The following is an 18,167-nucleotide window of genomic DNA, read 5'->3' as shown; positions in this document are numbered from 1 at the left end:
GGAGACACCCCCCCAGTTTAAACCAATGAGGAGAGGAGGGGGGGTTCTTTCGTGTCCCCCCCGCCACACCCCATGTTGACCCCCTTTGGACCTTCTGAGGCCGGGCAGGGACGAGAGATGCCTGACCAGTTGTGGGGGGGGGGGAGAGAGAAAGGCTGGGACAGGCCCATCTCTTCCCCCCCTCCCTTTTGTTTTAATATTTGCAGAGGTGTACATGGCAGAGTTTTCGACTGTAAATAAAGAGACGTAGAACCTTTGGCAGTTTCTACAGCAGCCTCGGCTCTTCATTCATACTTTTATTTTTATTTTATTTTTTTTGTGTGGGGGGGGAGAAGCAGGTAGACTGCCCCAGCGAGGGAGGCTCACTTCCGCCCGCGCAAGCGCCCTCGGAGCAGCGCTACACATGGATTTCCGTCCACGTGACGCCGAATCCGGCGCCCACTTCCGGCAGTGGCTCGGCCACGTGACGCTCCTCGAGCGAGAGGGCGGTTGGACGTCCATTCTGGGCGTGCCCCTGCGTGATGACGCAGGAGGGTGGAGTGGCGCATGCGCGCTAGAGGGAAAAGGGATGCTCTCGAGGGCGGAGTCGATGTGACTCATGCGCCCCGAAGGGAGGGCAAAGGGATTCCTGTGGAGGAGGGCGGAGCCGTGTATTTGACGCATGCGCGCCGAGAGATGGGTGTAGGGCGACTCTCCAGGGCGGTCTGCTGCCTGAACGCATGCGCGCCGGTGGGTGGGTAGGAGGGCGGGCGAAGAGATGCCTCTCGAGGGCGGAGCCATGTAATTGACGCATGCGCACAGCGTTAGGGCTGTAGGAGGACCCTCCGGGGCGGAGTGTTAGGGACGCATGCGCGCGGGAAGGAGGGAAGGCGAAAGTGACGCCTATGAGGCATGCGCGCTATTGGGCGGCGGGGGGGGGGAGGATTCTCGGGGGCGGAGTTCCCAATGTGACGCGTGCGCGCTAAAGGGAGGGAAAAAGCCGTCTTCACCACGCATGCGCTCTTTGGGCGGAGTCGCGCGAGACGATTTGGCCAGTCACTCGTGCGCCGTTCGGGAGGGAGGCGTGGCCGTGCGTGATGACGTCGTGACGCACGGGAGGGAGGGAGGGAAGGAAGGAGGGAGGGAGGCGGGCTGCCGCTGTTTCTCCGCCGCCGCCGCGCGACCCGTGAGGCCCCCCCCGCCCCTCCCCCCGCGGGCCTCCCCCCTCCCCCCCAGGGTCGCCATGGCGACGGCGGGCGGCCCCCCCCCGTCGGGCGAGACGAAGGTGATCTACCACCTGGACGAGGAGGAGACGCCCTACCTGGTCAAGATCGCCGTGCCGGCCGAACGCCTCACCCTCGGCCACGTCAAGGCCGCCCTGGCCAGGCCCGGCGCCAAGTACTTCTTCAAGAGCATGGACCAGGACTTCGGGTGCGGCCCTCCTCCGCCCCCCGCCCCCTTTTCCCACGGGGGGACCGTCTCCTGGACCTCGAGGGGGCCCCTCTTGTGTGGGGAGGAGGGAGGAGGAGGCCCGGCTTTCCCGAGCGGGGAGGGGAGGGGTTCGTAGGCTCCTTCCACCCCCAAACCTCTCCCCCTACGCGGGGGCCCGTCTGCTGGACCTCGAGGGGGGACCCCTCTTGGGGGGAGGGGGGAGGAGACTCCCTTTTCTTCTTCTCTCTGGAGGAGGGAGGGGCCCCTGCCCCCTCCTCCCCCCCACCAAGAACACGGGGGGGGAGGCAAGAGACCCGAGTGCCATGGGCCCGTCTGCTGGACCTCGAGGGGCCCTTCTGGTGGGAGAATGGAAGGAGACTTTCTCTTTCTGGAGGAGGGAGGGGCCCCTGCCCCCTCCTCCCCCCAAGGGGGGCAAGAGACCCATGGGCCCATCTGCTGGACCTCGAGGGGGGTCCCTCTTGTGGGGGAGGGGAAGGAGACTTTCTCTTTCTGGAGGAGGGAGGGGCCCCTGCCCCCTCCCCCCAAGGGGGGAAAGACACCTATGGGCCCGTCTACTGAACCTCGAGGGAGGAAAGGACAGCCCTGCTTTCTGCCTCCCTCTCTCTCTCGAAAGTGGGGGGCATTTCCTTGGAGCCTCTTGGGAGGCCGTGAATCTCTCCCCCCAAGGGGAGAAGTAAGGGGGGCATGAGACCTCAGGGCCCCCCTTTCTCTGGAGAGTGGGGGGGGAGCTTGGGGGTCGTGGGCTCCTGAGAGGTTATGGGGAGCCATGGACCCCTCCCCCAAAGAGATCAAGGAGAGATTAAGAGCCCACCCTACCCCAGGCCCGTCTCCTGGACCTTGAGAGGACCCTCGTGGCAGGATGAGGCCCTGCTTTACAAAGTGGGGCGGGCGATCATAGCCACCTATTTACCCTCCGGCACACACACATTTGAGGGTGAAAGCCCCTCCCCTATGGACCCGTCTTCTGGACCTTGAAGGGACCCCCATGGGGCCGGAGATGAGACCCTCTTTTCTGCCTCTCAGGAGGAGGGGGGAATTGATGGGCATCCCTGAGTACCTATGGGGACATTGGGCGGGCAAGAGCCCCCGCGGGCCCGTCTTCTGGACCTCGAGGTCCCCCAGCGTCCTGTTCCTTGTCTGGGCAGGGAGGGAGGGGCTTTTCCACCCCCCACTCTCCCACTGACCCCCTCCCTCCCTTTGCAGGGTGGTGAAGGAGGAGATCACGGACGACAACGCCCCCCTGCCCTGCTTCAACGGAAGAGTCGTCTCCTGGGTACGCAAGCTCCTCTGCCCTTCCGCCGGGGACGATGGCCTCTCGGGGACTCTGCAGCAGAGAGCCTTCTGGGAGTCTGGGATTACGGTTTTAGGGGTTTATTAGGGGGTGGGATTGTCTATTCCGGGAAGAAGAATGGATGGGGAGGGGCTCAGCTCAGAGGGAGGGAGGGAGGGAGGGAGGGAGGGGAAGAGCCAGCTGGAACCTTCACCCCCGTCTCTCTCTCCCCCCTTTCCCTCCCCCCCAGCTGGTGTCTTCGGAGGTCCCCCCACCCGAGCCGCCACCCCCTCCCCCCGCTCCCGTCGAGGTCCGTCCGGAGCCTTCCCCCCCACCTCCTCCTCTTCCTCCGTTGCCCGTCGAGAGGACCAGCGGCATCGGTGACTCTCGTCCTCCTTCCTTCCAGTGAGTAGGCGTGACTGTGCGTGTTTGTTTCTCTCTACATTGTGGGATTGAAAAAAGGGACGGACCCAGCCTAGGACTGGGGAGAAGTTCGGTAGTAATTTGGGGGGGGGGTGTTCCTCTTAGGGTAACGGAAGGAAAGCTCAGTCTAACTTTTTTCCAGAAGCAGCTTTTGGCTTTATGGTATTTATTTACTAATTAGGTTTTTTATCCTGCATGTATTACTTTATAAGGAACTCCAGGTGTGGCAATCGTATTTAAGGCTCCTTCCTTTCATTTTCTCCCCCCAAAAAACCCCAGCCGGCTTTCATGCCTAAGGCGGGACTAGAACTCACCCTCTCCTGGTGATTGTCCCAAAGACACCCAGATGGCTTTCATGCCTCAATTGGGACTAGAACTCACCCTCTCCTGGTGATTGGTTTAAATATGCCCCTTCTGCTTTCATGCCTAAGGCGGGACTAGAACTCACCGTCTCCTGGTGATTGGTCCAAAGTCAGTCAGACAGCTTTCATGCCTAAGGCGGGACTAGAACTCACCGTCTCCTGGTGACTGGTTCAAAGTCACCCAGCTGCCTATAGCGGGACTAGAACTCACAGTCTCCCGGTTTCCGCACCAGCACCTTCACCCCTATACCCACCTGGTTTTCTTCGCAGCCCAAACCTCTCGGGCAGCTGCGAGAACTTGGACCACGAAACCGAGACCGAGTCCGTCGTGTCGCTGCGGAGAGACCGGCCACGTCGCAGGGAGAGCACAGAGCACGGAGGTGACCACCCCTCCCTCCCCTCCGAAAGCTTCGTGGGCCTTTCCCGGCGGGGAGGGGAGGGAAGGCGGGCGACCTCAATCCTGGCGGGTGGATCGCTCTTGACGCCCTCTCCCCCTTTCCGACTCAGGCGGGCACCGGATAAACGGACAATCCCGTCTGGAGCGCCACTTGGCCGGGTACGAGAGTTCCTCCACGCTGCTCACCAGCGAGCTGGAGACCACCAGCCTCTGCGACTCAGATGACGACGACGCCATGAGCCGGTGAGAGCCGGGAAGCAGAAAACTTCCCGTCCCGCCAACCCTCCTTCCTCTGGGGTGGAGAGATGCACGGAAGCGGGGCTGCTCTCTGGGACTCGTCTTGAGAGTCCCTGCCTTGGCTCTGTTGTCTTCCCATTGGCCCACCCAACCCAAGGGTCATAACCCCGGGCCCCATCGGGCAGGGTATTCCGGCTGGCGAGATGCAGGAGGAGGACCTACTCTGCTGTTGCTCCTGCCCTTTGGAACGTCCCCTCCCCCACCCCCATGTGAGGTGGGTCCCAGCCCGGCCCACCTTCCGCGAGAACCTAAAAAACCTGGCTTGTGCCTTCCAAGTGGAAGGATTTCACCTTAAGGGGTGGTTAGACTATAGAACATCAGAGTTGGAAGGGACCTTGGAGGTCTTCTAGTCCAACCCCTCCTCAAGCAGGGGAACTCTAGATCATCCCTGGCAAACGGCTGTCGAATCTCTTCTTTAAAAATCTCCACCCACAATTTCTGGTGGCAAGCAGTTCCACTGGTTGATAGTTCTCTCTGTCAGGAAGTTTCTCCTTAGTTCCAGTTCTTGCTTCTCTCCTTGGTTACTTTCCACCCGTTGCTTCTTCTCCTGCCTTCAGGTGCTTTGGAGAATTAATTTGACCCCCCCTCTTCTTTGGGGCAGCCCCTCGAATACTGGAATCCTGCTATCCCCCGTTCCCCCCTGGTCCTTCTGGACAGGTTGATTGATTAATAACAGAGCCCACCTCCCCGCCCCCCTGCTCATCCTGCTCCCTCCCTCCCCAACTTTTACTTCGGGCTGAATTGTACATATCTTTATAGTATTTTGTTTATAGTTTTTCTTTACAAGTGGCCCTTAATTTAGAACCATTTCTTTAGTGGCAGTTTGAAGTTACGATGGCCCTGAAAACAGTAACACGCTTAGGATGGTCGCATGATCCAAATTCAGACACTTGGCAACTGACTCTTATTTATGACCATGGCAGCGTCCCACACGCGTGTGTCTGTGACGTGATCCCCTTTTGCAGCCTCCTGACGAGCAAAATCCATGGGGGGAGCCAAATTCACTTAACCCCCGTGGCCAGAAAGGTCGTTCAAACGGGGCAAAACTCGCTTAACCTGTGTCTCGCTCAGTGACAGAAACGTGGGGCTCCGTTGCGGTCGTGGGCCGAGGACCACCTGTGGGTGGTGGAAAGCATCGCCAGGTGGTGCCCTTTCCAGGCGGTGCTTCCGTGGGGCCTTCGCTTCCTGTTACCGCCGCTCTCCCGTTGCCTCGGCAGGTTTAGCAGTTCCACGGAGCAGAGCAGCGCCTCCCGCCTTCTCAAGCGCCACCGTCGGAGGAGGAAGCAGCGCCCGCCGCGTCTCGAACGGGTAGGTCCCATGGGGGCCAGGTCTCAGCATCTGGGGCCCAGAGGGTCTCTTCTCACCGGGCACCAGGATCGTAGTTGGGAGGTGGGAGGGGGGGGCGCAGAGGATCTCGTCCTGCATCTACCCCCGTCTTCTCCTGTCTTCCAGACGTCGTCCTTCAGCAGTGTCACCGACTCCACCATGTCGCTCAACATCATCACCGTCACCCTCAACATGGGTAAAGACCCCCGCGGGGGCCAAAAAGAGAGAGGGGTGAAAACTGAGCCTAAATGTTGCAAAGTTGCAAAAAAAAAAAAAAAACTATTCTGACTCGGCTCCCGAAACACGACAAACCCCTCTGTAGTTAACTAAATGTTTCTTTTATTAGCCCCAGCGAAAAGTTTCTCTCTCGCCGCAGGCTAATAAATCTGTCTGGCCAGGAGTTGTTTGCCACACCTATTCATCTCCACCCCCTACCTTTATACCCCAGAGCTAGGGTGGGGCTTCGCTAGCAGCAGTGGCTCTTCCGTCCCGAGGACTGGCCCATAGATTTCCACTGTTCTCCTCTCCTCTGCCTTCTGTGCAGCTGCGCGTCAGGCACTGGACCCAGCTGCTCCTCCTCTTCCTCATCAGCCACCTCCAGACCTGGGGGCTGTTGACTCTCCGTCGGAGGGCTGACGGATGGCCCAGGCTCCCTCTCTCTCTCTCTCTCTCTCTCTCTCTCTCTCTCTCCCTCTCCCTCTCTCTCTCTCTCTCTCTCTCTCTCTCTCTCTCTCTCCCAGTTCCATTCCCTCTTCCCCCTCGGAGCTCTCAGGTTGCCACTCCCACTGTGGGCAAGGAGACCCGTTTTTAAGACAGCAGAGATTTAAGGCATCTGATTTATTTATTTATTTATTTATTATTATTTATTTATTTATTTATTTATTTATTTATTTATTTATTTATTTATTTTATTCAATTTATATACCGCCCTTCTCCTAGTGGACTCAGGGCGGTGCACAGCCAAAACAAACACATAACAATACAAAAATTTAAAATTATTAAAAGAATTATATACTTTGGCCCAATTATAAAACAATTCAAATTAAAACCCATTGACAGATTAAAAGCTAAACAACTAAAAAACCCACCAAGATCATTTAAAAATCATCATCATCATCATCATCATCCCCTTTTGGGAATGAGGGTAAACTGCCCCTATCCGCTCTCCTCCACCCATTTCAGAGGGAAGAAATTTGGAGACCCTTGGCTCCATCAGAAGGTGGTGAGGTGGCCTTATTTTGTTCCTGGTTTTGTTTTGATAGAAAAATACAACTTCCTGGGCATCTCCATCGTGGGGCAAAGCAACGAGCGGGGAGACGGGGGGATCTACATCGGCTCCATCATGAAAGGGGGGGCCGTGGCCGCCGACGGTCGGATTGAACCCGGAGACATGCTGCTTCAGGTGAGACGCGTGTGCGCGTCGTATCCTTTACACAACACAACGTAAAACTGATAGAATATCTCATGGTTTACAAGACACAGTTAGTCTCAAAGAAACCTATTTTATTATAACAGCTGAGAATTACTTCATTCCCAGCTTAGTCCGAATTAATTCCAAAACAAACTCCTTCAGAAAAAGCCCTTCGGTCTTATCAGAAACCTCTATCTTTGCCACCCTGCCAAAGGCCTTTCTTGGCAAAGCCCCACGAAGTACAGAAACAAGAGATGCCGACTGGAAACAGATTTAGCAACGTTGCTTTCCTACAAAGAGCCCAAGAGCCTTTGCTGCTCTTTTAAGCCTTACGGGAGGGGCCAATCATCTCCTGGCCTTACTCCCGAGTCGTCCTTTTTGCTTTAGCTGCTCTTGCCTTCTGGCAGCTCTGCGCATGCGTGCACTAGGAACAGGCTCCTCCTGCTCCTCTGCCTCTCTGTTTCCGACTCTGGAGGCTCCGGAGTCCGCGCATCGCTCCCAGATGGCCGTGGCCCCATCTCTGCCTCTGATGCAGAGCCTTGTCCGGGCCTTCCCCAGACTCCAGGACTGGCTCATGGTCCTCCCCAGCCTCCTCACTGTCGGATTCCTGCCAGAGCTGAATTTCAGACTCTTTCCCCATCTGTTGGAGGAAGGTGAGCGAGAACTGCCGGTGGCTGAAAGCATCCCCCCTCCCTTTTTAATCCCAGGTGAATGACATCAACTTCGAGAACATGAGCAACGACGACGCTGTACGAGTCCTGAGGGAGATTGTCCACAAGCCAGGGTGAGTTCTGTTGAATCCCTCTCAAAGCCCTTTCTCGCCTCGGGGGAGGGGGCTTCCCGCCGTTCCCAAAAACGATCCCTCCCTTTCCTTCCTTTGCAGCCCCATCGTACTGACGGTGGCCAAGTGCTGGGACCCTTCCCCACAAGGGTATTTCACTCTGCCCAGAAGTAAGTCGTCCATGCCGATCCTTGGTCGCAAAGGGGAGATTGGTCTGCTGGGATTTCCCCACTGCTAAAAAATCAGTGGGAATCCGCAGACTTAGGGAAGGAGGGAGGGGAATGGGAGGAGATGATGGGGGTCTGCCAGAGAATTCACCGTATCGTATCCCGTCCCGTCCAGATGAGCCCATCCAACCCATCGATCCGGCAGCTTGGGTGTCCCACTCGGCCGCTCTTACGGGGGCCTTTGTCCCCTACCCGGGCAGCAGCTCCATGAGCACCATCACCTCAGGGACGTCCGTCACGGAGACCGAACGTGAGTCTGACACGCACCCCCAACCCCCTCCTCACCAGCCGCCTCCCGGAAGGTGGGGAAGCGGATTGTACACCCGGGAGGAGAGAAGGACTTCCGGTGGGAAACGCGATGAACCCACTCGGGGACTCCCGGGGACAATTACCAATTCCGTTCCGTTTCTCGTTAGGCTTTGACGACTTCAACCTCTCGATCCACACGGACATGGCTTCGGTCACCAAGGCCATGGCGTCCCCCGAGTCCGGCCTAGAAGTCCGTGACCGCATGTGGCTGAAGATCACCATCCCGGATGCTTTTCTAGGTATCGGGGAAGCCCACGGTAGTGGGGAGCTGATCCCCCAAACTGAGCAGCCAGCAGCAGTGACCCGCATCCCCAAAAGTAGCCCCCTAATGTAGAGCCCCAAAACTAAGAACGACACCGGGAGATCCTTCCAAGCTTAACAATTTAGGCTTTCACACCTATGTAGGTAATCCTCGCCTTAAGACCAAAGTCGGGACCATTGCCAAGCCAAGGCGGTCGTTCAATTAATTGCACACGATTTAATTTCAGGACCGATTTGGCTAGGGTTTTTAAGCAACTTGCTGCAGGCGTTTTGTGAGTTCTTTTGTAACTTTGAACAGTTGCCAAAAGGATGGTTGTAAGTCCAGGACTATCTTGCAGGCATAATGTTGCCCCACTGAGGACTGTATCGGCATCCCCAACAGCGGTATCCATCCTTGGTAACTTTTTGACTTTTGGACTTCAACTCCCAGAATTCCCCCAGCCATCTGGCTGGAGAATTCTGGGAGTTTGAAGTCCACAAGTCTTAAAGCTGCAAAGTTGGACTTTCCCAATCTACAATACACTCTGGGAACTATTAAGGAGAGACTGTGTTCACCCTCTTTCTCTCACACTTCACTTGGTCGTCCTCGACTTAGGACCACAATTGAGCCCAACATTTATCTCGCTCAGAAAGACCCTTGTGAAGTGCGCTCTTCGCCATTTTACCACCTTTCTTTCCACGGTTGTTAAGTGAATCTGGCTTCCATATTGACTTTGCTTGTCATAAGGTTGGAAAGGGGGATCGTGTGGCCCCCGGGTCGCTGCGACGGTCATAAATACGAGTCCGTTACCAAGCGTCTGAATTTTGATCACACAACCACAGGGACGCTGTAACAGTCATTAAGTGTGAAAGACGGTTCCAAGACACTTTTTTCAGTGCCGTTTTAACTTCGGTTACGGTACAAACTGTTGTAAGTTGAGGACTTCCTCTATATCCAAGCTGAGTTGCCGCTTCCTGCAAGGCATCCCCTCCTCACTAACCCCCGTCACCCGATTTTCTTCTCGTTATCCCGCCAGGTTCAGACGTGGTGGATTGGCTCTATCACCACGTAGAAGGTTTCCAGGACCGTCGCGAAGCCCGCAAGTACGCCAGCAACCTCCTGAAGGCCGGCTTCATCCGCCACACCGTGAACAAGATCACCTTCTCGGAGCAGTGCTACTACATCTTCGGCGACTTCAGCAGCTGCGAGAACTGTAAGTGTCTTGTCTGGATAGGATAAGAAAAGATGTGACCCCCACTACTTTATTTTCTTCATTAGGCCTAACTTCCTTAATAGAAGGCGGGAATGAAGGAGACGTAATATATCTTGATTTGAGCAAAGTGGAAAAAAAGAAGCTTGGCTGGGGAATTCTGGGAGTTGAAGTCCACCGGTCTTAAAAGTTGCCACGTTTGGAGACACCACTCCCCCCCCGCTTTACAGCATTATTTTGTGTACCACAGGAATGGAATAGGAATAGAAATGGGAATAGACATAGATTAGAATTAGAATAAAATAGAAATAAGAGTAAAATGGTACTAGAAATAGAAATAATAGAAATAGAAATGAGTGGGAAGGGACCTTGGAGGTCATCTAGTCCAGCCCCCTTCTCAAGCAGGAGAACCTATAACATCTCAGACAAGTGACTGCCAGGCTCTTCTTAAAAACCTGCAGTCATGGAGCGCCCATGACTTCTGGTGGCAAGCTGTTCCACTGGCTCATTGTCCCTCATTGTTAGGAAGTTTATCCTTAATTCCAGGAGGAGACCCATTGACATCCGTATAAAATCAATCCCTGTCGCTGCTCGTTGATTTTCCTGCCTGTGAATCCATTGTCTCCCAATTTATTTATTTGTTTTGTTTATTATGCAGCCGATAAATATTTCCAGTTTTCCAAAGTTAAAACATTTGTGGGAGGGCTGGGTCGTTACCAGCCTCCCGGGGCCCCTTCCTCCTCCTCCTCCTCCTTCCCGTGCTCCGTTTTCTCTCCTCTCGGGCGGGACCCCTATCTCACGCCCAGGAACTTTGTAAAAGCCTCGTTTGCGATCGGCCTTGCAAACAAGACAAGAGATAAATGAATGAATGAAGAGACAAAGAGATAAACGACGACGACACCCAACTGGAATTGTATGAATGGGTGTCGCGTTTCGTAATCGTTGCGAAATGGCGACCACCAAGGCGCCTGGCTGTGCCTATGATCCGAGCCCAATTTAAGGTAGTCTTGGTTTATTTTGGATTCTCTGCCGGTCCGAGTGCAGGCTGATTTCTAAGAAAGAAAGAAAGAGAGAGAGAAAGAGAAAGAGAACGAAAGAAAGAGTTCTACATTAAAAAAAAATGCTCGTTTGGTTTTTTTCTAATATTTTAATTATATTTAATTCTGGAGAGCCAGGTGCCTCCTGCCTACCTGGACCTGGATTGTTCTGGTGTCTTTTCACACACACACTGAACTTTTCTCGCCGTTTTTTTCTGAGGGTCTCCCCTTTGCTTGAAGAGCGGGCAGATAGTCCTCGTTGAGCGACTGCCTCGTTGAGCGGCCATTCGCCGTTGTAGTGGGGATAAAAACGTGACTTCGGAACCAAATCTTGCTTTCGTCCCCGTTGTCAAATCAAAGGAAAGTTGGAAGTTAGATTGTAAGCACGGTTACAGTTTCGCTTCGTGGGCGCTTAATAAAGCTAGTCCTCAACTTACAACAGTCCATTTAGTGACCGTTCAAAGTTAACAACGGCACTGAAAACTTAGGACCGTGTTTCACACTTAGTGACCGTTCTAGCATCCCCGCGATCACGTGATCAAACTTTGGATGCTTGGAAACTGATTCACATTTATGACAGTCGTAGTGTCCCGGGGCCCCGGGATTCCCTTTTGGTGACCTTCTGACAAGCCAGGTTTTGGGGCTCTGCTGCGGTCATAAGTCGAGGACTGCCTGTGAAGTGCTTTGTGGTCGCTCAGCGAGGACTAGCTGAAATTGTGGAGGGGAGGGGTCACGTCCTGAACGAGGAAAACCCCTGTTGATTGACAGCTGACGTGGGGTGTGCTCCCCGTTCTCTCCTTCGTTCTCTAGATATGGCCAACCTCTCGCTGAACGACAACGACGGATCCAGCGGGGCCTCCGACCAGGACACGCTGGCCCCTCTCCCTCTGCCAGGGGCCACTCCTTGGCCGCTAATGCCAACTTTTCCCTACCAGTATCCGGCCCCCCACCCATACAGCCCCCAGCCTCCCCCCTACCACGAGCTCTCCTCCTACAGCTACGGGGTGGGAAGTGCTGGCAGCCAGCAGAGTGAAGGTAGGTGGGGGAGAGAACTCAGCCGGCTGGGGAGAATGGGCTCTGGGATCCGGTGGACAAGGGAGGCTGGGAGGTGGGGGGGTCAGCTCAGGACCGGGTCCATGCCTGTTTTGGAATTGGGGAGGGGTTTCTGGGAATGCCTTCCTTCCCTGGTGCTAATTTTTAATATCCTTTTTAAAATGTTATATTTGTGTTTTTCCTCTTTTGTGAGCCTCGGGGAGATGGGTGGCCTAAAGCTAGTCCTCATTCTACAACCGTAAGGGCGCCTGCCCAAAGTCAGGACAGTTGTAAAGGAAGTCATCACATGACCGCCCTAATTCTACGACCTTTTTTTCTTTACAGCGGTCTCTAAGGTTGTTAAGTGGATCTGCGGTTATTAAGCCCCCTCATTGCTGGCCAGGGGGAGATTTTCAAAATATGCTTGGCCACTGACTCATATTTATGACCGAGGGCCACGTGATCCCCTTTTGCGGCCTTCTGACGAGCAAAATCAACGGGGAAGCCAGATTCACTTAACAACCGGGTTACTGACTTCGCTTAACGGCCGTGACAAGAAAGGCGATAAAACAGGGCGAAAATAACCGAACGGCTCTTTTAATTATCAACATAAATTTTGGGCTCGGTTGCGACTGTTAAGTCGAGGACTCGCTGTATCAATCTTAACTCACGAGTCCATTCTGGTTTTCTTGTCTTGCAGGCAGCCGCAGCAGCGGCTCGAACCGCAGCGACGGGGGTGGCGGCCGGGGGGCCGGGCGACCCAAGGAGGAGAAGCCGGGGGCGGATTCGAAATCTGGCAGCGGCAGCGAGTCGGAATATTCCATCCGCAGCGGCAGCCAGCGCGGGGGGCCGGCGTTGGTGCCGGGCGGGGAGGGCTCCTCGCAGCGCAGCCAACACAGCCTGGGGGGCGTCAGTGTGCGCTCCCACCCTTCCCTCCATGGTGCCTACGCGGCCCCTGGGGGGGTGCCCTTGGCCTACAAACCGATGATGGTGATGATGGTGCCTCCTCCTCCCCCTCCTCTTCCTCCTCCCGCCATACAGCCTCCGGGCGCCCCTCCGGTGCGTGACCTGGGCTCGGTGCCCCCTGAGCTGACCGCCAGCCGCCAGTCCTTCCACATGGCCATGGGCAACCCCAGCGAGTTCTTTGTGGATGTGATGTGATGGCGGTCGCGTACTCCGCTGCCCCCTCCCCATTCAGCCATTCCCACCCAAAGCCAGCCATCTTGAGAGGTCCAGCCTCTTCTTTTGGGGGGGCTCCCTCGCCCCAAAGGATGGACCAAGCCCTCCCAATCCCAGATTCACCCGCTGACCCTTCGTCCCAAACGAGCCACCCACGGCCACGAGTCGATCCCTCCGGGGCCGCCACTTCACATTTCTACCCATCAATCTCGCCTTCCGCTCCGGGGCTCGTAGGCCAAGCTGCTTTTCAGGACTGGCCATGTCTCAGGTTTTCCTCCGATGTTCGTGCCTTGCTATGCTGAGACAGGGAGGCTCAGCGTTCTCCGACCAGCCTTGAAAAAAAAATCACCTCGTCTTCCTGAGGTGATGGTGCCGAATCCACCTCTGTCCGTCGTCTGAGTTATCTTTTCTTTTTTCCTCCTCCTCTTCCCAAAATTTGGCGACCGCGGTGAGCGGCGGCTTCCTTTTTCCTTCCCTTCCTTTGGGTGGTTCGCAGGGGGAGGAGGATGTCTTCCTGCTTCTCTGCGGGGCCTGGTCAAAAAAGTCAAAATGGCCGAAGCAAAGGTACGCTCCCAATTCCGAACCTCGGCCCTGCAATGGTGGCGGCCGCCGTAGCCGCCTCGTCTCAACGGTACTTTCCAGACCTTCTTCTCGAGAGGGTCTCCGAGCCGGTAACAATGAAGGGGTCTTTTTATTTTTATTTTTATTTTTTTTTTTGTTCTGTGTTTGTTTGTTTTTTTATTAAGAAAATGTTTTTTTATAGATTGTTTTTAATTCACATTTTTTGGGGGGAGTTAATTCCTCTTCCTTTAAACTTGTATAGGGTCTCTTGTCCCCAGTTGTATTTTAACACTACAGCCCGGCCTGTTTTTGAAAAAAAAAAGGGGGGGGCGTTATTTCTTTCCTAACTTCATTTTGATCCCCTCTTTGTATCTTGGGGGGGGGTTGAACCCCAAATGCCACCTTTGGAAGCCTGATTTTCTAGGTTCCTTTGCCATTGATGTCCCTCTTTGCCTTCTCTCCTGGGTGGGTGAAGAAAGAACCCCAGAAGTTACAGATAAATGAACTGGGGGGTAGACAGTAAAGCCCTCCCCCTTTCTTCCAGAGGGTCTGCACACCAGTATAATTCCCCCTCCTTGCAAAAAAAGCTGCAAACTTTCAGGTGACTTTCTCCGTGTAAAGGGGGAAGGATATTGGGGTTTTGAGCCCCGCAGAGGCCTCTGGACACCCCCTTCCTGCCCCCGTTCCTTCTCCAAAATTTGGGGGGGTCCTTCACCCCAAAGAACAGACCGAACTCTTCCCAGTCCAAGCTTATGGCTTGATAGGACAAAATTGGGGGGCAATGCAAATGGCAGGAAGTGGGGCTGATTTTGTGCCTGTCACTTCTCTCCCCCCCCCCAAAAATCTGCCTCAATTCCTTTCTCTTCCTCCCCCCCGAAAAAAAAACAGGGTACAGACTCTGTCTACCATGGTGCTATTCTGCCCCGAGCCCACCGGGATGTTTTCGATCGGTGTTTCCTCTCCAGCTTGGAAGACGGGTGGGTGGACTTCAACTCCCAGAATTCCCCAGCCAGCGAAGGTTTCCCAGCATTCACCGCAGATAGAAGAGGTGCGGGTAGAATTCCTTCAGCGCCATTTTTGTTTTGGCAACTTTTCTTAATAAGAGAAGTGAGTTTCTTAACAGACGGTGGAAAGGCTGTAGACGTAATATACTATCTTCACTTCGGCAAAGTGGGAAAAAATAACCCACGACGAGCTCAACGAATAAAATGGGTTAAATGTGGGCTTGATGGCAGGACAATTCAAAGGAAGATCGATATATTGTTATTTTATTTTATTTTATTTATTTAATTTATATACCGCCCTACTCCCGAAGGACTCAGGGTGGTGAACAGCCAAACGGTAAAAATACATAGATACAAAATTTAAAAACAAAGTAAAATCGAATTAAACAATTTGGCCCAAACAGATTAAAACCCCAATCATTTAAAAAACCTATTAAATATATATATATATATATTGAGTCTTCGGAGAGGGGCGGCCTATAAATTGAATAAATTAAATTAAATTAAAATATATTGATATTAGAGCAAAGGAAACCCCCAATGTGGCCACTTTTAAGCCTTAAACGTTGGGAAACCCCTTGCTCAAAACCCAATATTTCTCAACCTTGTCTGCTGGATGGTGGGTGGGCTTCAGCTCCCAGAATCCTCCAGCCGGTATATCAATCTTCCGTTGAATTCTCCTGCCATCTAGCCCACATTTTAACTGGTCATTCATTTAGCTGGTCGTGGGTTATTTTTTTCGCTTTGCCCGAAATCAAAGATATATTACGTCTACCGCCTTCCCACCGTCTATTAAGAAACTCGCTTCTCTGTTAAGAAAGTTACGAAGGAGTTGAAATTCACCCACCTTCAAGTGCCAAAAATTGAGAAACGCTGTTTTTAGAGGCATCCCATTGAGGCGGCCGCCCATCTGGGACCCCTCCCCAGATACGGAGGACTACAAGCTCCATCGTCCCCCTCGCTCAGGGGGGCGGGTGTCACAGTCCTGATGAGTCTGGGAAGTCTCAGGTTGGAGAACGGCCGTCCTCGGCATCGGACCCCGACTATTTAGCCCTCCTGTATCACTCGGGGGTCTGTGCACACGTGTGGCAGGGCGTGTTTTGCGTGAGAACACTCTTTTGTAATGACATATTTATTTTTTAGCTCTTTTGTGTACAAAAAACCTTCCTTTAAAAAATAAAAACTTAAAAAAGAAAACCCGAAGTCTGCACGGCGTTGTGTTTTGTAAAAAGTCGCGCGGGTGTGTGAGTGTAAGATTGTGTAAAATATGTGTGGGGATATAGTTTTCGAGTTCGTTTATTTCTTTTAATTTAAATTTAAAATGTAAATTTAATTATTTTTTTAAAATTTGATTTTTTTTAAAAAAAAGTTTTATATACAGGTGGTCCTTGACTTATGACCACAGTTGAATTGCTAATCAAGACAGTTCAGTTTTGCCTCGTTTTATGACTTTCCTGCCCACGGTTGTTAAGTGAATCACTGCAGTTTTAGTGAAACCGTCGTTAAGCGAATCCGGCTTCCCCGTTGACTTTGCTCGTCAGAAAGGGATCACGTAACCCCGGGGGCACTGCAACAGACATAAGTACCCGCCAGTTGCCAAAAGTGTCTAAATTCTGATCACGACTACGACAACGGTCGTAAGTGTGAAGAATGGTCATAAGTCGCTTTTTTTCAGCGCCGTTGTAACTTTGGACACTAAACGAATGGTTGTAAGTTGAGAACTACCGATAAATTAAGATACTGAGGGAAGGTCTTGTTTATGTAAAGCAGCATTTTTTTTCAATCTTGGTCCTTTGAAGATGGGTGGACTTCAACTCCCAGAATTCCCCAGCCAGCCAAGTTGAATCCTGGGAGTTGAAGTCCACCCATCTTCAAAGGACCAAGGTTGGAAAAAAACAACATGCAATCAACAATTGCAGAATTAACTGGTGAGAAATTGTGTAGTTTGTGTTGTTAAGTCCTCAAAACTTTTTAACTTTTTAAAAATCCAAACAAGGGGGGGTGGGGGCCCCTCCCAGTTTTGCTAGGGAGGTCCAAAAGCGGTTGCAAAGTCAAGGACAAAAGGACCACCTGTGTGTGGGGGGGGGGGGTTGCGCCCTCCCCCCCCCCAGGAATCTGAGTTAGAAGGAAAACAAGGTTTAAAAATAGCCGGTTTATCCCCCCTGTCCCCGCCCCAAGAATCCGGTTGAAGTGGACTCTGCCTGCCCACTCCTCTTCCTCGATCTCGCAACTGGGAGGAGGGGGCGCTCTGTGCATGCTCAGGAGCACAAGGCCCAAGGGGAAAAGCATCGTTCTCCGGAAAGTGGGGCGCTCTGTACACTCTCAGGGACACTTGCCTTCCTCTTTGCAAGCTTTAATAGGAAGGGGATCTCTGCCCGGAACGGGGGCACTCTGTACATGCTCAAGGGCATACGCCCTAACGGGAAAAGGATCGTTCTCTGGAAGATGGGGCGCTCTGTACATGTCAAGGGGCACCACCTCCCTCCTTGCAAGCTCTAATAATAAGGGGATCGCTGCCCGAAAGGTGGAGGGCGGGCAGCGCGCTCTGTACATGCTCAGGGGTGCCACTACCTTGCAAGCCCCAAGGGGAAAGGCATCGTTCTCCGGAAAGCGGGGCGCTCTGTACATGCTCAGGGGCACCGCCCTTCCTCTTTTGCAAGCCGCCTTTCCTTGCAAGCGCCGATACCGTAGGGAGGGGATCGCAGCCAAGAAGGTGGGGATGGGGAGCTCTGCACACGCTCAGGGGTACCACCACCTTGCAAACCCCAAGGGGAGCGCTCTGCACATGCTCAGGGGTGCCACCACCTTGCAAACCCCAAGGGGAGCGCTCTGCACACGCTCAGGGGTGCCACCACCTTGCAAACCCCAAGGGGAAAGGCATCGTTCTCAAGGGGAGCGCTCTGCACATGCTCAGGGGTACCACCACCTTGCAAACCCCAAGGGGAGCGCTCTGCACATGCTCAGGGATACCACCACCTTGCAAACCCCAAGGGGAGCGCTCTGCACACGCTCAGGGGTGCCACCACCTTGCAAACCCCAAGGGGAGCGCTCTGCACATGCTCAGGGGTGCCACCACCTTGTAAACCCCAAGGGGAGCGCTCTGCACATGCTCAGGGATGCCACCACCTTGCAAACCCCAAGGGGAGCGCTCTGCACATGCTTAAGGGTGCCACCACCGTGCAAACCCCAAGGGGAGCGCTCTGCACATGCTCAGGGGTACCACCACTTTGCAAACCCCAAGGGGAGCGCTCTGCACACGCTCAGGGGTGCCACCACCTTGCAAACCCCAAGGGGAAAGGCCTCGTTCTCAAGGGGGAGCGCTCTGCACGCGCTCAGGAGCACTTGCCTTCCTCTTTGCAAGCCGCTCTTCCTTGCAAGCTCTAATAGGAAGAGGATCGCTGCCCGGAAGGTGTGTGTGCGTGTGTGTGTGTGTGGTGTAGAGGGCGCTCTGTACATGCTCAGAGGTCCCACTTTGCAAGCCCCAAGGGGGAAAAAAAAAAGGGAGAGCGCTCTGTACATGCTCTCTCCCTCTTTTGCAAGCCCCACTGGCAAAGGGGAGGGGGAGGCCCGACCCCCTGCACAGGAGCAGCAGCCACGTCCGCAGCCCGAGCAAACTCCAACTCCCAGCATGCCCCGCCCTTGCTCCTCCCCCTCCTCCTCCCCCCTCCT

The 18,167-nt window shown here is 53.9% G+C and overlaps 1 protein-coding gene across 1 annotated transcript; it reads left to right on the top strand.

Annotated features, from left to right (window-relative positions):
- The first annotated feature begins 1,089 nt into the window (after positions 1-1,089).
- On the top strand, positions 1,090-14,324 carry DVL2 (dishevelled segment polarity protein 2). Its single transcript, XM_034405289.3, has 15 exons — positions 1,090-1,410; positions 2,635-2,704; positions 2,952-3,106; positions 3,757-3,866; positions 3,994-4,126; positions 5,398-5,488; positions 5,633-5,702; positions 6,769-6,908; positions 7,625-7,701; positions 7,801-7,868; positions 8,041-8,175; positions 8,342-8,473; positions 9,512-9,688; positions 11,533-11,757; positions 12,455-14,324. The coding sequence occupies exons 1-15, from the start codon at positions 1,223-1,225 to the stop codon at positions 12,913-12,915; spliced, it is 2,232 nt and encodes a 743-aa protein (XP_034261180.2). The 5' UTR covers positions 1,090-1,222; the 3' UTR covers positions 12,916-14,324.
- The last annotated feature ends 3,843 nt before the right edge of the window (positions 14,325-18,167 follow it).

This window comes from Pantherophis guttatus, chromosome 4 (assembly GCF_059756535.1).
Source record: "Pantherophis guttatus breed Tessera chromosome 4, ASM5975653v1, whole genome shotgun sequence".
In the NCBI taxonomy this organism is placed as follows: Eukaryota; Metazoa; Chordata; class Lepidosauria; order Squamata; family Colubridae; genus Pantherophis; species Pantherophis guttatus.
The sequence above is the reverse complement of the archived record's forward strand: the minus strand, read 5'-3'. Positions and strand labels throughout refer to the sequence as shown.

Excerpts from the sequence above, each read along its gene's own strand:
- DVL2 (XM_034405289.3), top strand. The coding sequence starts at position 1,223 with ATGGCGACGGCGGGCGGCCCCCCCCCGTCGGGCGAGACGAAGGTGATC. Across the intron at positions 6,909-7,624 it reads CCGGAGACATGCTGCTTCAG|GTGAATGACATCAACTTCGA; the intron begins GTGAGACGCGTG and ends TTTTAATCCCAG. Across the intron at positions 11,758-12,454 it reads TGGCAGCCAGCAGAGTGAAG|GCAGCCGCAGCAGCGGCTCG; the intron begins GTAGGTGGGGGA and ends CTTGTCTTGCAG.